The sequence below is a fragment of the Acanthopagrus latus genome, chromosome 15 (assembly GCF_904848185.1).
Source record: "Acanthopagrus latus isolate v.2019 chromosome 15, fAcaLat1.1, whole genome shotgun sequence".
Lineage (NCBI taxonomy): Eukaryota > Metazoa > Chordata > Actinopteri > Spariformes > Sparidae > Acanthopagrus > Acanthopagrus latus.
Window position 1 is genome coordinate 12103441 of NC_051053.1, and position 16271 is coordinate 12119711.

A 16271-nucleotide genomic window follows, 5' to 3' on the forward strand; every position below is an offset into this window, starting at 1 on the left:
CTTTTCACCGGGATTTAAAAATCACTCGCAAGACACCGGCGCCATATGCTGCAGCCATCGACTTTGTTAAACAAGCAGACAGAGATTAATGGTCCAAAGAGCTGAAGTGGAATTCATTACAGTGGAATATTCACACTTGCAACAACCACTGAATAATTGCCATGTTTCAACGTTTGTGTAACGGAACTCACATTCACATTACAGCTATGCAAAAACAAACCGCACACTCAGCCAATTAGTATGCTAATTAATTTTTGATCTGAGACTGTCCCATTAGCTTCCCTTAAGCACGCAAATTTTAAACTGAGAACATCACATGGTCTACTTTGTCAAGTCATTTGTCCCCGTCTGTGCAACAAAAGGACACACCATTTGATGATTTCAGAATGGCAGAACATCGCTGCTCTTTTGTCTTTACAGGGGGAACTACAGTGCATTGACACAGTGAAAAAGCCAGCATCCAATCTTTGTTCCTCCCACACACTCTAGCAGAACGAGAGACAAGCGATCTGTCTCTATTGTATTATCCAGATGCTCAAGCCCCACTGGGAAATGAGATCCTGTACTACGAGCATCATGCAATGCCTTCATCAGCGAGGCTTAAAACCAGTGAGGAAATAGCAGCCGCACCTTTCCCACCGCTGCACTATGTGGAACCTGTGGTCGAGAGGGACGCCTGAGGACATGATGGATACCTGGTGTGCAAGGCCAGACCCTGCACCTGTTACAGCTGGAGCCCTGATCAGCGTTTCAACGATGAGAGCAATACTAACAACCTAAAGCACGTGGTAGAGTGCAACATGTAAGCAACATAGCCGGATTCCACTGGCATCATCAGAGACAAGAACATGATTTAAATGTCTCAGAATTAATCTAATATGAGGACCTAATAATACCAACAAACCTGGGGCCCCATTACAGAAATGCCCTTTGTCTAAAATCCTATTTTATCTCAGTTTAGGGTGACATTTAGGGTTACTGGTATTATAGAAACATGTCTCCTGACTGCAATTAGCATAAATAAATCTTAATTTAGGATGAAAATATACCTAGTACAGAATTTGAAACATTTCCTAATTTAGGATGACCTAGATCCCATTCTTAATTCAAAATGACTGTCCAGAAACTTTTGGAGAAGATAACATTGACTTTAGCCCCTTAGCTTCAAAATTCCTGGACCATGCATTAATGGGTATATATCCTCTCATCCACCAACAAGATTAATGCCTCAGACACATCAAAGCTAAAACTGAACATCCATCTCTTACAGGCACTTTCAGGTAGAATTAAAGGAACAAATACATATGACAATATAAGCGCCAACTGAATATTTAAAATTTATAAACCGAGTTAGAATTAGGATAAGATACAAGGTCTGAGACAGGATAGGACACAGCTATGAGTTTAGGAATTGCATCTGTAAAGGGAAGCTTTTTCCTATCTTTGAAACTTAAGATAGGACAAGCAGCCCGGATGTTTTTGTAACAGGGCCCCTGATCTCTGAAGGAATGTTTCGTCTTTTAAGTCTGGCCATCTCTAATCCAACTGCTGGATGTACATTAAAGCAGAGCTGCATGATCTTGACTGTAGACCCTTCGCACAAAGATAAGAGCCCCCAACCCCGCTGCAATCCACTTCACACACACACAACACAGCCAGACAATACATTTTTAATTTTGGATCATGAGCACTTTGAAATGTGACTTACCTTGGCCTTGACTAGCCTCTTGGCAGTCTTAATCTTGGCCTCGCAGAAAGCCCCTCTATACTTGGCACTCACATCCGTCCCTACCGTCAAGTAGGGGGGCTCCTCCAGAGTCTGAGGGGGAAAAAGGCAAAACAAAAAAAGAGTGAATTCAAAGCCTTTTTTTATATATAGCTTACTGACACAGGTGTATTCTCACAGCAAAGGCAGGAGGACACGCATACAAGCTTCACATAGTCCAGGCCAGCTAGGCAAAAAACCCACCCGGCTCTGTGATTCATCCATGGAAAACGCATACCATCTGCTCTGGGTATTGGAAAACAAGCCACTGAGGGAGCAAACAAAAAAGGCCACTTCACTCCTGCTTAGATGACTACAAATAAGATGCTACCCGAAACACATAGCACCATCTTGTGTCATCGTTTGATGTTTATCAAACCTCCCCAAACCACCCGATCCCCCCATCCCAAGAACAGATTTGCGGAGGGTAGAGTACACAGAGAAAATAGACTCTGAGGGCAGACGGTGTTTGTGGCTAGTGTAGTGTAGAGATGGATTTACTGAGGCTGTTTCACTAGGGCTGGAGGAAAGACCTAACCTAACACTGGTATATTTAGTCATCTTTTTTAGAATAAGACCTAAAGTGGGCCACGCTTCCTGCTGACAGGTCGCATCAGGACCAACTGCAACACCTCGCTCCTAAATATTCCACAGTCAACTGTCAGCTCTATTATAACAAAATGGAAGCGTTTGGGAACAACAGCAACTCAGCCACGAAGTGGTAGGCCACGTAAAGTGACGGAGAGGGGTCAGCGGATGCTGAAGCGCATAGTGCAAAGAGGTCGCCGACTTTCTGCACAGTCAATTGCTAGAGAGCTACAAACTTCATGTGACCTTCAGATTAGCCCAAGTACAGTACGCAGAGAGCTTCATGGAATGGGTTTCCATGGCCGAGCAGCTGCAGCCAAGCCACACATCACCAAGTGCAATGCAAGGCGTCGGATGCAATGGTGTAAAGCACGCCGTCACTGGCCTCTAGAGCAGTGGAGACGCGTTCTCTGGAGTGATCAATCACGCTTTTCCATCTGGCAATCTGATGGACGAGTCTGGGTTTGGAGGTTGCCAGGAGAACGGTACATTTCAGATTGCATTGTGCCAACTGTGAAATTTGGTGGAGGAGGAATTATGGTATGGGGTTGTTTTTCAGGAGCTGGGCTTGGCCCCTTAGTTCCAGTGAAAGGAACATTGAATGCTTCAGGATACCAAAACATTTTGGACAATTCCATGCTCCCAACCTTGTGGGAACAGTTTGGAGCGGGCCCCTTCCTCTTCCAACATGACTGTGCACCAGTGCACAAAGCAAGGTCCATAAAGACGTGGATGACAGAGTCTGGTGTGGATGAACTTGACTGGCCTGCACAGAGTCCTGACCTGAACCCGATAGAACACCTTTGGGATGAATTAGAGCGGAGACTGAGAGCCAGGCCTTCTCGACCAACATCAGTGTGTGACCTCACCAATGCGCTTTTGGAAGAATGGTCAAAAATTCCTATAAACACTCTCCTCAACCTTGTGGACAGTCTTCCCAGAAGAGTTGAAGCTGTAATAGCTGCAAAAGGTGGACCGACATCATATTGAATTCTATGAGTTAGGAATGGGATGGCACTTCAGTTCATAGAATGAGTAAAGGCAGGTGAGCGAATACTTTTGGTAATATAGTGTATATGCACGGCAGGTTTTTAACTACAACATGCAAAACTGCAAATGTTATTTATTTAAGCAGTGCACTGAACAACGTAACACACACCTTAATTTCTGAATGAATGAAATGTACTAATGCTCAGTGGATAAGATCACTCCCAATTTTACATCACGTTAGCTGCTGAAAGAAATATGTGGTGGTTCATTTAGCACTCTCTCCAAACACTTTATGCATATTACATTTATACAAGACTCAGGAAGATATGTAAACTCAACACGTTTTATCTTTCATTTTTGTCCTATTATAAAGACACTTTAACAAAATCTTGTGCATAAATCTCATGGGCTGTGTCTACAGCTGTTCACTGTTCCCATGACGAGGGCAAAGAGTGCACAGGTTGTCATTCAAAAACTAAAAACTACTAAGCACTCGAACCAGCTGCTGTCAGCCTCTGTGACACATACTTGTGCCATAACCAAACCACTTTTAAGAGTGAAAGTGTCCATGTCAACATATGTGAATCTAAGACCTGTCATCTTGTAACTGTTTGCAGGTTAACGATTTTTTTTTCTATTGCCCAAACTGATCTGCTCCTTGCAAGATGTTTTGTGACCGAGTCAGATCCTTTTTCCCTTGGAGCAGTTTCTACAGTATTGCACATGAGCAAAAACCTTGAGAGGCATGGAAAAAAGAAACAGCTTTCATGGAGGAGTTCTACATTGATAGAGCGCTTAAGCAGAAGTGAGCACAGCAGCTTTGAGGGGGAAAAAACAAAGAAAAACAGCTGCTTTGCCTCTATTTCAGCTATGCAGGTGCACCGTGCTTCTTAAGAGCTAGCACTGACTCAACACTGTGTTTGAACTTGTGTATTTTGTTCAATCTAGAGATTGAAGCTCTCAAAATGCTGCTCATATCTTCCTGCTACAACCAGATCCCGCTGACACTCCTCTCTCTGTGGATACTAAGCATACTGGAGAGTTAAGAACATCATGTAGTCAAATCAGAAGTAGCTGTGCAACTGTATTATGCAAGATAATAAAACATGAATAATCACTCAGGATTTCAACTTGGCAGATTTTCAATATCAAATGACTCAGATCAGTATCTGGGTCACATAAACATGATCAGAACCTCCGTAATTGGAGTAATCAGTGAGCCGCTAATGATGCTGTATGAAATATGACAGGTGAAACAGCAATAAGATTAAAAATCTGTTCTGCAGTAAATGAGCATATGGGTTTCATATCCCTCATTAAGTTACGTGTGACCTGAGGCTGGATTCTACATTATCTTATCTGACCAAGAAATAAAACAAGTACGAACTATGGGCCACGGACTCAAACAAAATAAATAATCCAATTCATTTGACATTAACAGAGGTGGAGATCACCTGTAGCGGCAGAGTGGTTATTATCTAAAGAGAAAACACTCCCTTTCCCATTAATCAAACCGGTGTTGCATTAGCATACCTCTCAGTCAAGTAAACATGCAGAGCAACCAGTGTTTGGCTCTCGTGCAAATGAGATGTGCTCCAATTGATTAGGTTAAAAGTAGATACAGTAGTCACTACTAAAAATCAGAAGACAGCCTTGCCAACTGTAACATAAGTAGTGTTTTACAAAGTATTCTATCTTGTGCTTGAAAGACACTTTGCATACCAAACTGATGAGGTTCTCTTTGCACTATGGTTAGAAATAATGAAGATGTATATCTGTGATACAAAACTGCAATAAAAATACAAATCATTTTAAGATTCAGCTTTTATCAAATTTAGCTGCTAAAGTTGCAGAAATTACCCAATCAGTTTTTAACTGTTAAATATAATTTGCCACCTATTTTGAGTATCAATTATCGCAGTGTTTCAAGACGTATAAGACTCTCACCCAGGAGACGGGGGCTTGTATCCCACATGGAAAATTTAATGCTTTTCACCTGTTATTTTTTACACAAAGCTCACTTCTTATTATCAATTTCTCTGTAGTTTTATGTTGCTACGTGTTAACGGTATGTAACATGGTTAAGGTTAAAGGTGCACTATGTAATCTATGTGACACTCATCCATCTAAAAAACTCAAACTAGCTGATCGCAGAAAAAAAAAGCCAGAAACATGTTTGTTAGCAGATGGACAAATTACATTGTCTGTGTTAAGAGGGCCCTGAGCCCGTCACAGTCAGGTCACGACTAGATGCCTCTTCTCCGGTGTCTCTGGGATTCTGACAGATGGGATTCAGGGGCAGAGTCCAGAGCACTTCAGCCTCCCCAACTCTCAGATAAACACCTCATTAGTCTTTAGTGCAGTCTGGCCTCAGCACCAGCTGCCCTTGCCAACACCAGGTTAACATGACGCAGGAGCCATTTCCACCCGCTAACCAACGCTCTTGTCAGTCACGGCTGCAACTCAGAAGCTGGATTGCTTATGTGCACTGTTCAAGCTCCTCTGTTATACTAATGCTTGTTTCCCCCTGCCTCCCCTGCTTCCCCTGCTCTAAGCCTGTTCCCTTCTTCTTCTTTTACTTAGAGGCAGAGTCCTGCTACTGAGTCAGAGAGGGCGGCCTGACAGCTGTGGCTGCCAAACCTCCGCAACTCAACAAGGCAGGGGTGACAACACACTACTGAGGCCAGATTTACATTTGTCATGCTCACATGCCAAGACAAACAGAGAACAGTTTGTTGTTTCCACTGATCATGCCCCACCTTCCAGCATTCAGCTACAACTATGAAAGAAAATTCCATTCCTCGGATTAGACTGTCATTTAGCCTTCAGCTGTCTAGAGAAAAACACGACTCCTTTTTTTTTTTTTATCACTCCTGCCAGCGCTGAAAGACAGACAATGTTTCCCCTGCTCATAAGATCAACCAATCAAGATGACTAAGCTCAGAGCGGCGGAATTCCTGTGCCTTTGGGAGGTGTTAAACATCCTCTCATCAACCTAAAATAAGCTAAAACACCACGCCACCTAGCAAGAGATGCTCTCATCTGAGATTCTGTTATGAAAAGAGCACGGCGGTATTCATCATGAGCCTCAAGCACCTCTACAGCATGCATAAGTTAATGTAATGGTAATAGCGGTGGTACAATCAAGGCAAGCTCTTTGGCTATTCGCCTTGTGCTACTGATGTGGAAAATATTCTCCAGCAACACGTGCTTGATTAATCATGAAAAAATGTGACTTGACATGGGGTGACAGAACACACCTGCAGCTGGCATACAAAGAAACAAAGCTGTAAAGAGTTGTACCATAACTTTGCTTATGGGGCTCTACGTAGTTTTGGAGAAGAAATTCAAACTCAGAAATATTTATCTTTTCCTTAACTGAAAACAAGCTTCTCTCAGAGGAGAACAAGGTCCCCAGAACACTGTTTGAAGCTAGGAAAGGTGGCAGGGTCTGGCAAATATTAACAGAGTAAAACAGTATGAAACTGTGTTGTCCTATAAGGTCAGTTTGTTTATCCCATTTGTTCACTCATGAATCTCTTCAGATTAAGATGTCATCCCCATGAACTATGTAGTACACCTTTAATTACACCACGAGAGAACAAATAGCCTAACACAGGTAGTTACTATAAGGATGATCGACTTGTATATCAGTCAAATGAGCTGAGATATCACCATTAGATAACAAACTAATTTTATTTGTGCAATAAAAGCTTTTTTCCCTCCATAAAGGAGCCATTTAAAACAAACCCCAGAGGTGATGGTGCACTTGTGTTGACAGTCATAAAGCGACTCTGTCCTTGCTGATGAACCACACACAGAACTGATTTTCTAGCGTGATCCGAGCCTTTTTATTCAGAGGACAACACAGACAAATGCAGCTACATTAAGTCAGGGCTTTGAAATCATTCCAGCTTCGCCAAAAAAACAAAACACACTAGACTAGAGTGACAGTGGCAGCAGCAGAATGAGATCGGTTTCTGCTCAATAAAGACTCTCAAGTCATGAAAAATTTAACAGCCAACTCCACAGAGCGCCGGTTGAAAATAAGCTGCTGTTGCTGCTTATGGTGCATTTCTTGGACAGTCTGAGTGACTTAAGCATTTTTATTCTACAACTCAGTAAAAAAAGCAATGTCTGGAAGTAATCAAAGTTAAATCTGCAAAAAAAAAAAAAAAAGTAGGAAAAAAATACTTATGGCACTGTTGTGGCGTGATTGGTGTAACCTGTAATTCACTTTGGTGTATGGCCTAACTTTATATCAATCATTCGGGAGTGCCCTGGTCATTTGTAAAACAGATCACTGGAATTTTCCAAGAGGCTCTACCATGGAAGGATGCAGGTATCCTTTGCTGAACTTAACCTACACATTTGCATGGTCAGTCAATAGTTACACTGCTGTCAGTCAGTGGAAGGTCCTTCATTCTATCACAGGTTGTTATCATGGATGTTTTACAGTCTATGATTGCTCAGATCATTATTTCCAAAATATCTACATCAGCCCATTTATATTCTCCATTGGTGCAGAGTGAAGGACTGGACTGAATCCAAGTCTGACTTATTTTCATACAAGCCTTTTGGTAATGTCATGCTGATGTCAGCCACTCGCAATACCATCGACTTTTAATCAGTGGTGGAATGTAATTAAGGACAGTCACACAAGCACTGTCCCTAAAAGTCACACTGATAACCATTTATGTAGACCAACATTTATTTTATGTAATATATTACAGCAATTGTAGAAAGGTGCCAAGAATGAGTATCTCTTTTCCATAAAATTAGTATGATGGTGAATCAATCATTTTATAATGTTTGGCGGGTCCAAAATTCAGTTTCTAACAAGGTTTGTCGTCCAATAATATAACACCATTGTATTTCATAGGGGTGGGAAAAATGAAAAAAAAAAAATGCATGCAATTTCACCTACTCTGTGGTAAGAGTCTCATGTACTAATAAAGCTAGTATTGGAGTAAGTTAACCTGCCCTGAAAGGTACAAGACAGGTTATGGGTGTATACAGACCTAAGAAGACAACTTTGTTGGCATCGAAGGTGAAAACACCTGTGTGAATGGTCCGTAATTGTGTGCGAGCACAGATTATACATACAAAACATGTATAAAATCACTACATAAATTGATACATTATTATTGAAAATTGATGGTTATTATAAACTAGTTAGAATGTGCTCTGCCTGAACCAGCTGCAAGATTTATGTAAAACTTTAATTGCTTTGATTTCAATATATCAGTAGTGATATATGTGTTCCCTCCTGTTGTAAAGATTAGGCACAGACATTTGAATTTAAAGTCAATGTGGAGAGCATCGAACTAAGTCTTATCATTAAGCTTTTTGCATGTTGCTTATGTATCATCTGCTCTAGCATTTACCGGTTTATGTACACATATCTAATAATGATGCAAAATGATGTGAAATGAAATAAAAAAAATATACAATGTTCTCAGGGTAGGACTCCTAACACCTCCACACCCAGGTCTTCAAGAAAACTTGATATCTCAAGTACACTGAGTAATGTTTTTTTCACCACTTTAACTCACAGATGATGCAGAGATGATGTAGGAGCAGATAAAATTAACAGCGAATACATGATTAAAATTATAGGCAAACCTTGTTGTTACCGTTTTCTCACTATCTCCCAACATCTTCATCATCCATCCATCAAATCAGTAACCAAGTGTGAGGGTGCGTCATCTAATTGTTTCTTGTGAATCTCCAGTTCAAGCATCTGGAGGCCTGATTACATTACCATGTGGGATTTCCACTTCAAATCAGATAGTCAGTTTGTGTCTTGTTTTCCCACCAACAATTTAGCTCACTCCCACTGCTGTTCTAAAATTTAAAGAAACGTTTTTAGAGCCATTACATTGTGTGACTCTAAGAGACAAATTAAACAAGTTCTTGTTATAATGGATGCATCACTATTGTATGTTTGTGATTATTTTGCTGTTAACAGAATGAAGTAACACTTAAAAGCGGAATCATGTGAACTTAACTGCAGCGCAACAAATCAATTATTTCATTTTGCAAGTTACAATATATTGATGTCTCTATAAACGAACACTTTTTGAACCTACCGTTCAGGTGGTATGCAGCCTTACAGAAAATTATAAACAATAGTTTTTGACCCATTATATTGTGCTGTAATGAATAGGCTTGTAGGCCGAACAAAGGAACATGCAAGAGGCATGCAGGAAAGAATTAAGCTCGCTCCCAGCCAAGCTCACACGTACAATAATCCTGCTGTGAATCACCTCTTTGTCCAAACCAGAGTGACCACAATTCCAGTGACTGGTTGTTCAACAGGAGTTGCCTTGGCAATGCCCTGGCTGCTTCAAACAGCAAAAACATATTACCCAAAATTTAGAGCAGTCCAGCAAATCCACTCCTCCTCCAGCATCACATACGATTTAAACCAGCGACAGAACTTTTAATAAACTCTGCATTTAAATAAATGTATAAACAAATCACTGCTGATTATACTCTTGAGGCAACGCATTTCCTGACCATTTACCAAACATATGGACTCAAAACAACGGCCAATTCCAAAACGCAAATATCATATTTTTGCAAAGTCCTTCTGAATGTGTTGTAGCAGTGAGGGCTCAGTGGGGGTTTCAGTGCTTATACTTGGTTCCCAGGCAGGGATGTCCTCAACTACAGCAGCCTGTTGCACCTGGTCTGCTAAAGGCCTTGTCCCAAATGCTTAAGTACTTACCACATCACGATGGCAACACATGCTGTTAACTCGTCTAAATGCAGGAAAAACTCAACATTTCACTCTCACAGCAGCGCGGCAGTTTTCTTACAAAGCGCTTCTATCAAAGATGTCTGAACAGTTACAGTTTGACACAAGAGAGCAACACTGAACTGCCAGCTGCAGTCAAAGGAGTAATCTAGTGATTTAGTATTGTGCTTCCATAAAGTTGGGTGTCTCACAAAAGTCAGACTGAAATCAGAGTGGTCAAAATTGAAGCAGCCTTGTGCCACTAAAAAAGGTCAAGCTTTGAAAAGACTAAATCTTACATTTCCCATAAGGCAACTGAATACAGCTCCACCAATGCCCCCGCACGAAACCTTGTTTTTTAAGAGATTATAATGTAGAAAAAGATGCTACACCACCATAATAATAATAAAGATTTTTGTTAAACTGAAAAATCTCTAGCATCTGTAACATATTTGTCACAAGTGTTAGATAACTACATTTGATTGATCATTGCAAAACATTTGTGTTCATTGGACGATAGATCAATATCAGCCCCAAAGTATCAGTCAAGCTCTACAACTCAATATTGTATTTTACTGAACTCGTCCGGTCTCCTAAATGCCTCTTACACCCAAGCCAAGGTAACCCCGATGACATCATCTGGGTGCTGTTTCCTCACTGGCAGTGCTGCCCAAAAACTTCAACCTTGGAGGACAAAGACTGAAAATGAACAGTGGGCCATGGGCTGAAAGCAAACGCCTGTTGTATTTTATTGTACTATGAGGATACAAAAATGGTACTATGATCCAGAGTCCCCTTAACTGACGTATGTCCTGCAAAATGAATGTCTCTGCCTGCCATGTGCTGATTATGAAAATGAATATTTATGACAATGAGCATTTTAACCTCACAAACAAAAAAACGCAGAAATATTTTATAATTAAATTTAAATATACATTTTGTGATGTCCAGTAAATTACTGACCCAATATTGGGAGATTTATATTATCTGCTACATAATGGTAGCTAATAATATGCAGCTAAATTTGTGCACTCCAACATAGTAGCTGGCAGCATGCTTGTTGAAATTTTTTTTGTTTTTTTTACAATTTTAGAATAAGACAACAGAGTTGTAATTTGCCGTACATGTTCCACAAGTGTATAAAGTGGACAGATAAAGTCTACAAGTTTTTACTTTAACAATCTTATTAAAGCTATGGTTTATTATAATGACGAATAAAAGACTTTGTAGTTGTTGTAGTGTAAAGGTAAAGCGTTTCTGAATTTCTGATGCATGACTGTCTTAGCACAGTTAACTGCATGTAGACTACAGAATTAAGTTATTAATGAAATGAAGGCGAGGACGGATGGCATGGACATTGTGAGACAGTGCTTCAGTCTGAAATGAAATATTTAATATGAGCCTGGATTGCTGGTATTACTGCTTCAGACGTTTTTATTGCATCTTGTCTAGGTTGCCGGGGTCACTGACAAAGTGCAATGGCTGAATACATCAACTAGAATATTTCTGTTCGAGCAAGGACTTCTTGATTCAAGTTTGAGCAAGGGCATTACCATGATCTTTGCAGATTAAGTCCATTAAGAACTGTAAAAAATCTCATAATAGTAGATAAGAATTATCTAACACATCCACTTTTATGATGTCCAATGTTAGGAGTTTCATTCAGCACACAATGTTTTAGCAGTGAGTGTAGTCGATAAAACAAAGGCTGCAGACCATAAGCCAAAGTGACATGAGATGCTAAATGAACATAATGAAAAGTTGTCTTCGTTACAGAGCAATTTACTGTTGAGGCACTGAGCAGATGCTCCTACTATAGAGAGAGCAGTAAAATAAGTGAGCGCTCCATGAGCATCAATAGAGCCAGATGACTCAGAGCACTATGAAAACAACAAATGCTACAACATTAAACCATATAGTTCACTGTTAAAACATCACTCCTGTCAGAAGTTATGAAAATAACCATGTGCAAGCATAATAATTGCCTAATAAAAGCCTACTGCTATCCAGCTAGAGAGAATAATGACTGCAAAATGGGCATGAGCACTGACGGCAACAGTTAGATGAATGTTCGGTTCATGTATTAAGCTTTATTCAAGTAGGCACTTGTAGGAAATTGAGCAGCAGAACTAGCCCAAGGAGTGAGTTAGGTACTAACCACTTTTGTTTCAACATCACCTGTGCCTGGATGCTCTCTTTTCACTGGGATGCACTTCCAGTCATGACAATCAGAAATCCACCGTTTTCCTCTGATATAAACAATTCATTATATAACCACAAATCATCCTGCAGCTCAGGCCAGCATTACTTGTAATGGGACAAGTGCAGACAACGCACATGGCAAAGCTTTGGATCAGAAAAAAAAGATATCCTCTCACAGTTTTGACAAACATGTAATGAATAATGCAGACAAATGTGTTGGCAGCTATTTGCAAATCGCCGGATGCTTTAGGTTAAATTTTAATTGGATAATCTGGTCATCTGCTAAGGTGTCTGTGGGTGGTGGTATAGCTTGATTAACCACAATAAGCACAACACCATTAGGGCCAAACTGACAGACTACAAATCACTATGAGAGCAGTCTATGTTCACACCACTACTCTTCACTAACAGAGCTTGTCAAAGTGCTCACACCCTCTACTTTCTTTACTCTTTTCCCATGATGCTGTTATGTGCTCCAAATGAAAATGTAACTAAAAATGCAGACACTCGCTTAAGTTATTGTGCGTCACACCAATTAATTTAAAAGGGAAACTCCTCTGCTGGTTGCAACTCCATGCATGACAACAAATGACAAGTTAAGACACAACAGCCTGCAGGCATAACAACAGCCTCACATATAAAAAGATTAGAAGAAAAGATTAAATAAGCTCGCATCACATCCTAGTTCCCAAACAATGACAGTTGTGGCATTTTTAAAAAATGAATAGAGCCTGAGAAAACAATGCCAGAGCTTTTGAATATTTTGTAAATTTCACAGCTCATTTATTCTGTTATTCATGTATTATTATGCACCAATAGCTTGAAGATGAATTTAGGTTAGACACTCTCTATGAAGGCTGTTTTTAAAACTGAAATTAACATGTATCACTACATGTCTGGGCCCTACCTCAGCATGTAATTGCATAACAAAGCACAGCATCACAATACCAGATCCCAATTTGTGTTTGCAAATGCAGCTGAAGCCACTTGAAACTCAATATCATGCTTATCAAATAAATGTATTGCACTGGCCCATGTCCAAGGCACTTGGCACCTGTGTTTGAACAAGACCAGAATTGACTTTTAATAAAAAAGTTCAGCTGGGGCCTTATTCATGAGAAGGACAGAGTTATATATATATATATATATATATATATATATATATATATATATATATATATATATATATATATATATATATATATATATATATATATATATATATATATCATTTCATGTGTGATTTGCCCGCTGAAGGCATGTTCGATCAGGAGTTAAATGGGACCGTGGTGATGCAGGAGTAGTATAGTGATTTAATTGAGTTTGCCCCCATCGCATTCAACACGACATGCAAGAAGAATAAATGAATGAACCTACCTTCATCTTTCTATGAGTCCTCTAGGTGACCAGTGTAACGAATCCGGGGCTGAAAACAGAGGTTGAAGAAGCTGTTAGTCATTTCAGACAGTGCCAACTTCCGTCTGCCACAACAAGACACGGCTATGTTATGATGACATCACTTCTCCTGCTACACTGCTGGATGCCATGTAGAAGCTGGGCGGCAGACACACACACTTTAGAGAAACACATCGTCTGCACATGAAACCTCCTTGCAGAGCTTGAGGGATCCATTCTGCGCTGAGGCTGTAATTGATTCGAGGAGAAGAAGAGGAAGAAGAAGGGGCGAAAAAAAGAAAAGTTGAAGGATCCTTCGCTTTAATAATCCAAACTAATGCTACGGGCTAATGGTATGCGTGCTCGATCTCTGGAGCCACATTCCCCAAAATATCTGTGTTGCAAAATAAACCGTGGCAGGCTGATCACTCTCATTCGCAGAGCCCCCTAAAGCCGTTTATGTAATGCCCAGTGCGCTGTAGTCAGCCAGCCAGCAAGCAAGCAAGTAAGCAGCAGTCAGCAGCTCGGCTTGTGGCTGCGAAGGGGCGAGCAAACGCAAAAGTAAAGAGGCGACTTCCTCCTTCGGTCCACGCAGCAAAATGCACGGATAATGGAGTGGTGTAGGATGAAGTGATGGGTACAGTGAACGCCGCACGGTGCTCGGCTCTTTGAGAACGGCAGCGTGGTGTGCCCGCTGTCTGCACTGCACTGACTATACCAACACTACAGCAAAGGATGACGCCATTTCTGTAGCTGACAGTCTGCTAAAAAAAAGGGGGGAGAACACTTGAGCGCACAAACACTGGAAATTGCGGGAAACGGTGGTCGCGATTCACCTGCCCCCCCTCGTTACAGCCATTTCTCTCTCGGAGGCGAAGCTCGTGGTTTTTCCACAAATGCAGCTGCCCCGACACCGTTCATTTTCGATTTCGCTTCCTCTCCCCCTTGTCTCGTCGCGCTGCTCTCTGCGGAGAGTCCACTCGACAGCGAAATTAGAGCGATAATAACACCGCTCATGGCCCGGCAAAGCACGGCCACCGAACCAGAACCTTTAGAGAAATGTCACGTCGGAAGCCGTGTCGCAATAACAGCGTCAAGTTGAACAAAGTGAGCCCGAGCCGTGCAGCCCCCTCCTTTTAAAAGTCACTTTGTTTCTTCGCTAAATGCTCTCCGTGTCGACTGGTCTGGCGTTTTCGCTGACTGTTTCACGGAGTAACGTCGCCTCTGACAAAGAAATAAGTCGACGGGAACGGTTCGCAACAAGGTCAAGCCCGAGGAAGACTCGTGAGGCTGCAACACCGCGTTAATACCGACAACATTTTATTGTTATAACAGGAGCCAAGGTCGCAGCCCTCATTCGAGGCTCCCCTCGGTCGCGGTGAATGATCGCTGAGGATACAATGTCATCCGCCCCAGACAATTTGCTAGACCGGCCGCTGCAAGTGAGTGATTGACCACCAGCAGCAATAATGCACACAAGCACACACACAAACACAGCCAGAGCCCCGTCTGTCTTTTCTCTTGTCCTAAACCCCACTACTGTGATTAACTAAAGCGTCGAGCCCATTTAAACCCCCTGCCCCGTCAGTTTGTTAGTGGGGATGTTGCCAGCTACGGAAATTTCGCAAAAGACTGGTCACGCACACACACACACACACACACACACACACACACACACACACACACACACACACGGCATTGAGCACAACACAAGTCCTCTCGGGAAAATAGTCCACCTCGCATTTGGTAAAAGAGCCTCAACTGATCAAACGATGAGCTCCTTGGTACAAGGTAGCCCATCTGGTCCAGCCTGCACTGGTCCAAGTCGACCGGGAGAAAGCTAACGACACTGTTGGCACAAAAGAAAAGCCTGACAATGCATTTTACCTGTTAAATTACACCGCTCGGTCGCTGGTCGAACAATCACATCCTGCAGCCATGTCAAGCGTAAACAGGTCGCCGATGGTTTCGTGTATTATCACTTTTGACGGCTATCAAGGAGCACCATGACAGGCGCTGCTCGACGACAACCTCTCCGAGGATTCCTCCGCTCAACAACACAACACTCCGGCGCCTGTCCAGCAGGCTCGAAACTATTCAACCCCGGAGTAGCATAACCTTTCACTGTGCTCATCAGCTTAATTTGGCTGGCTACGGCATAACTTTGTTATCGAGCTGAGCAAGTTTTTTTCTGTATTCTCGGCCAACAGCTTTTTGCAGTCCAGTCGCCTAATTCATTCATTCTATAAAGCCCCCCTAAACACATCCCAGCATTAGTTAACAAGTTAGCTAACGTCAAGGTTGGCTTGGTAGCAGCAGGGAAGCAAGCTAGTAAAATGTTCAAAATAGCGATGGCTTTGCCGAACAAAAGCAGGCTTACCTATGCTGTCAAGTTGAAAAACACTCCTATTTTTCGACGAAAGTGTATTAGTAATCCATAGGAACATTTATGTGAAAAATCTGACAGGTTTTAGCGTCGTCCGTTGGCCCCCAGTTGATGTTGGATGCGGATGGGTAAAAGTCGTTTTCGCAGAGCGCTGCTGTTTGCCTTGTTGAGTAGCTCCTCTAGCCTAGCTCTCTCTGTGATCC

At 41.7% G+C, this 16271-nt stretch overlaps 1 protein-coding gene across 2 annotated transcripts in view; it reads right to left on the bottom strand.

The window, feature by feature from the left end:
* arid4b (AT-rich interaction domain 4B) overlaps nt 1-16257 on the bottom strand; it is a 43178-nt gene extending 26921 nt beyond the window's left edge. Inside the window, exons 1-3 of one of the 2 annotated variants that reach the window (XM_037122665.1) lie at nt 16063-16257; nt 13665-13713; nt 1709-1819 (exon numbers count right to left, since the gene is read on the bottom strand). In XM_037122665.1, the coding sequence (XP_036978560.1) occupies nt 1709-1819; nt 13665-13670 (117 nt within the window). In that variant the 5' untranslated portion in view covers nt 13671-13713; nt 16063-16257. The remainder of the gene's footprint in view (nt 1-1708; nt 1820-13664; nt 13714-16062) is intronic. The other variant, XM_037122664.1, reaches the window with a different exon arrangement.
* Between the last annotated feature and the right edge of the window lie 14 nt (nt 16258-16271).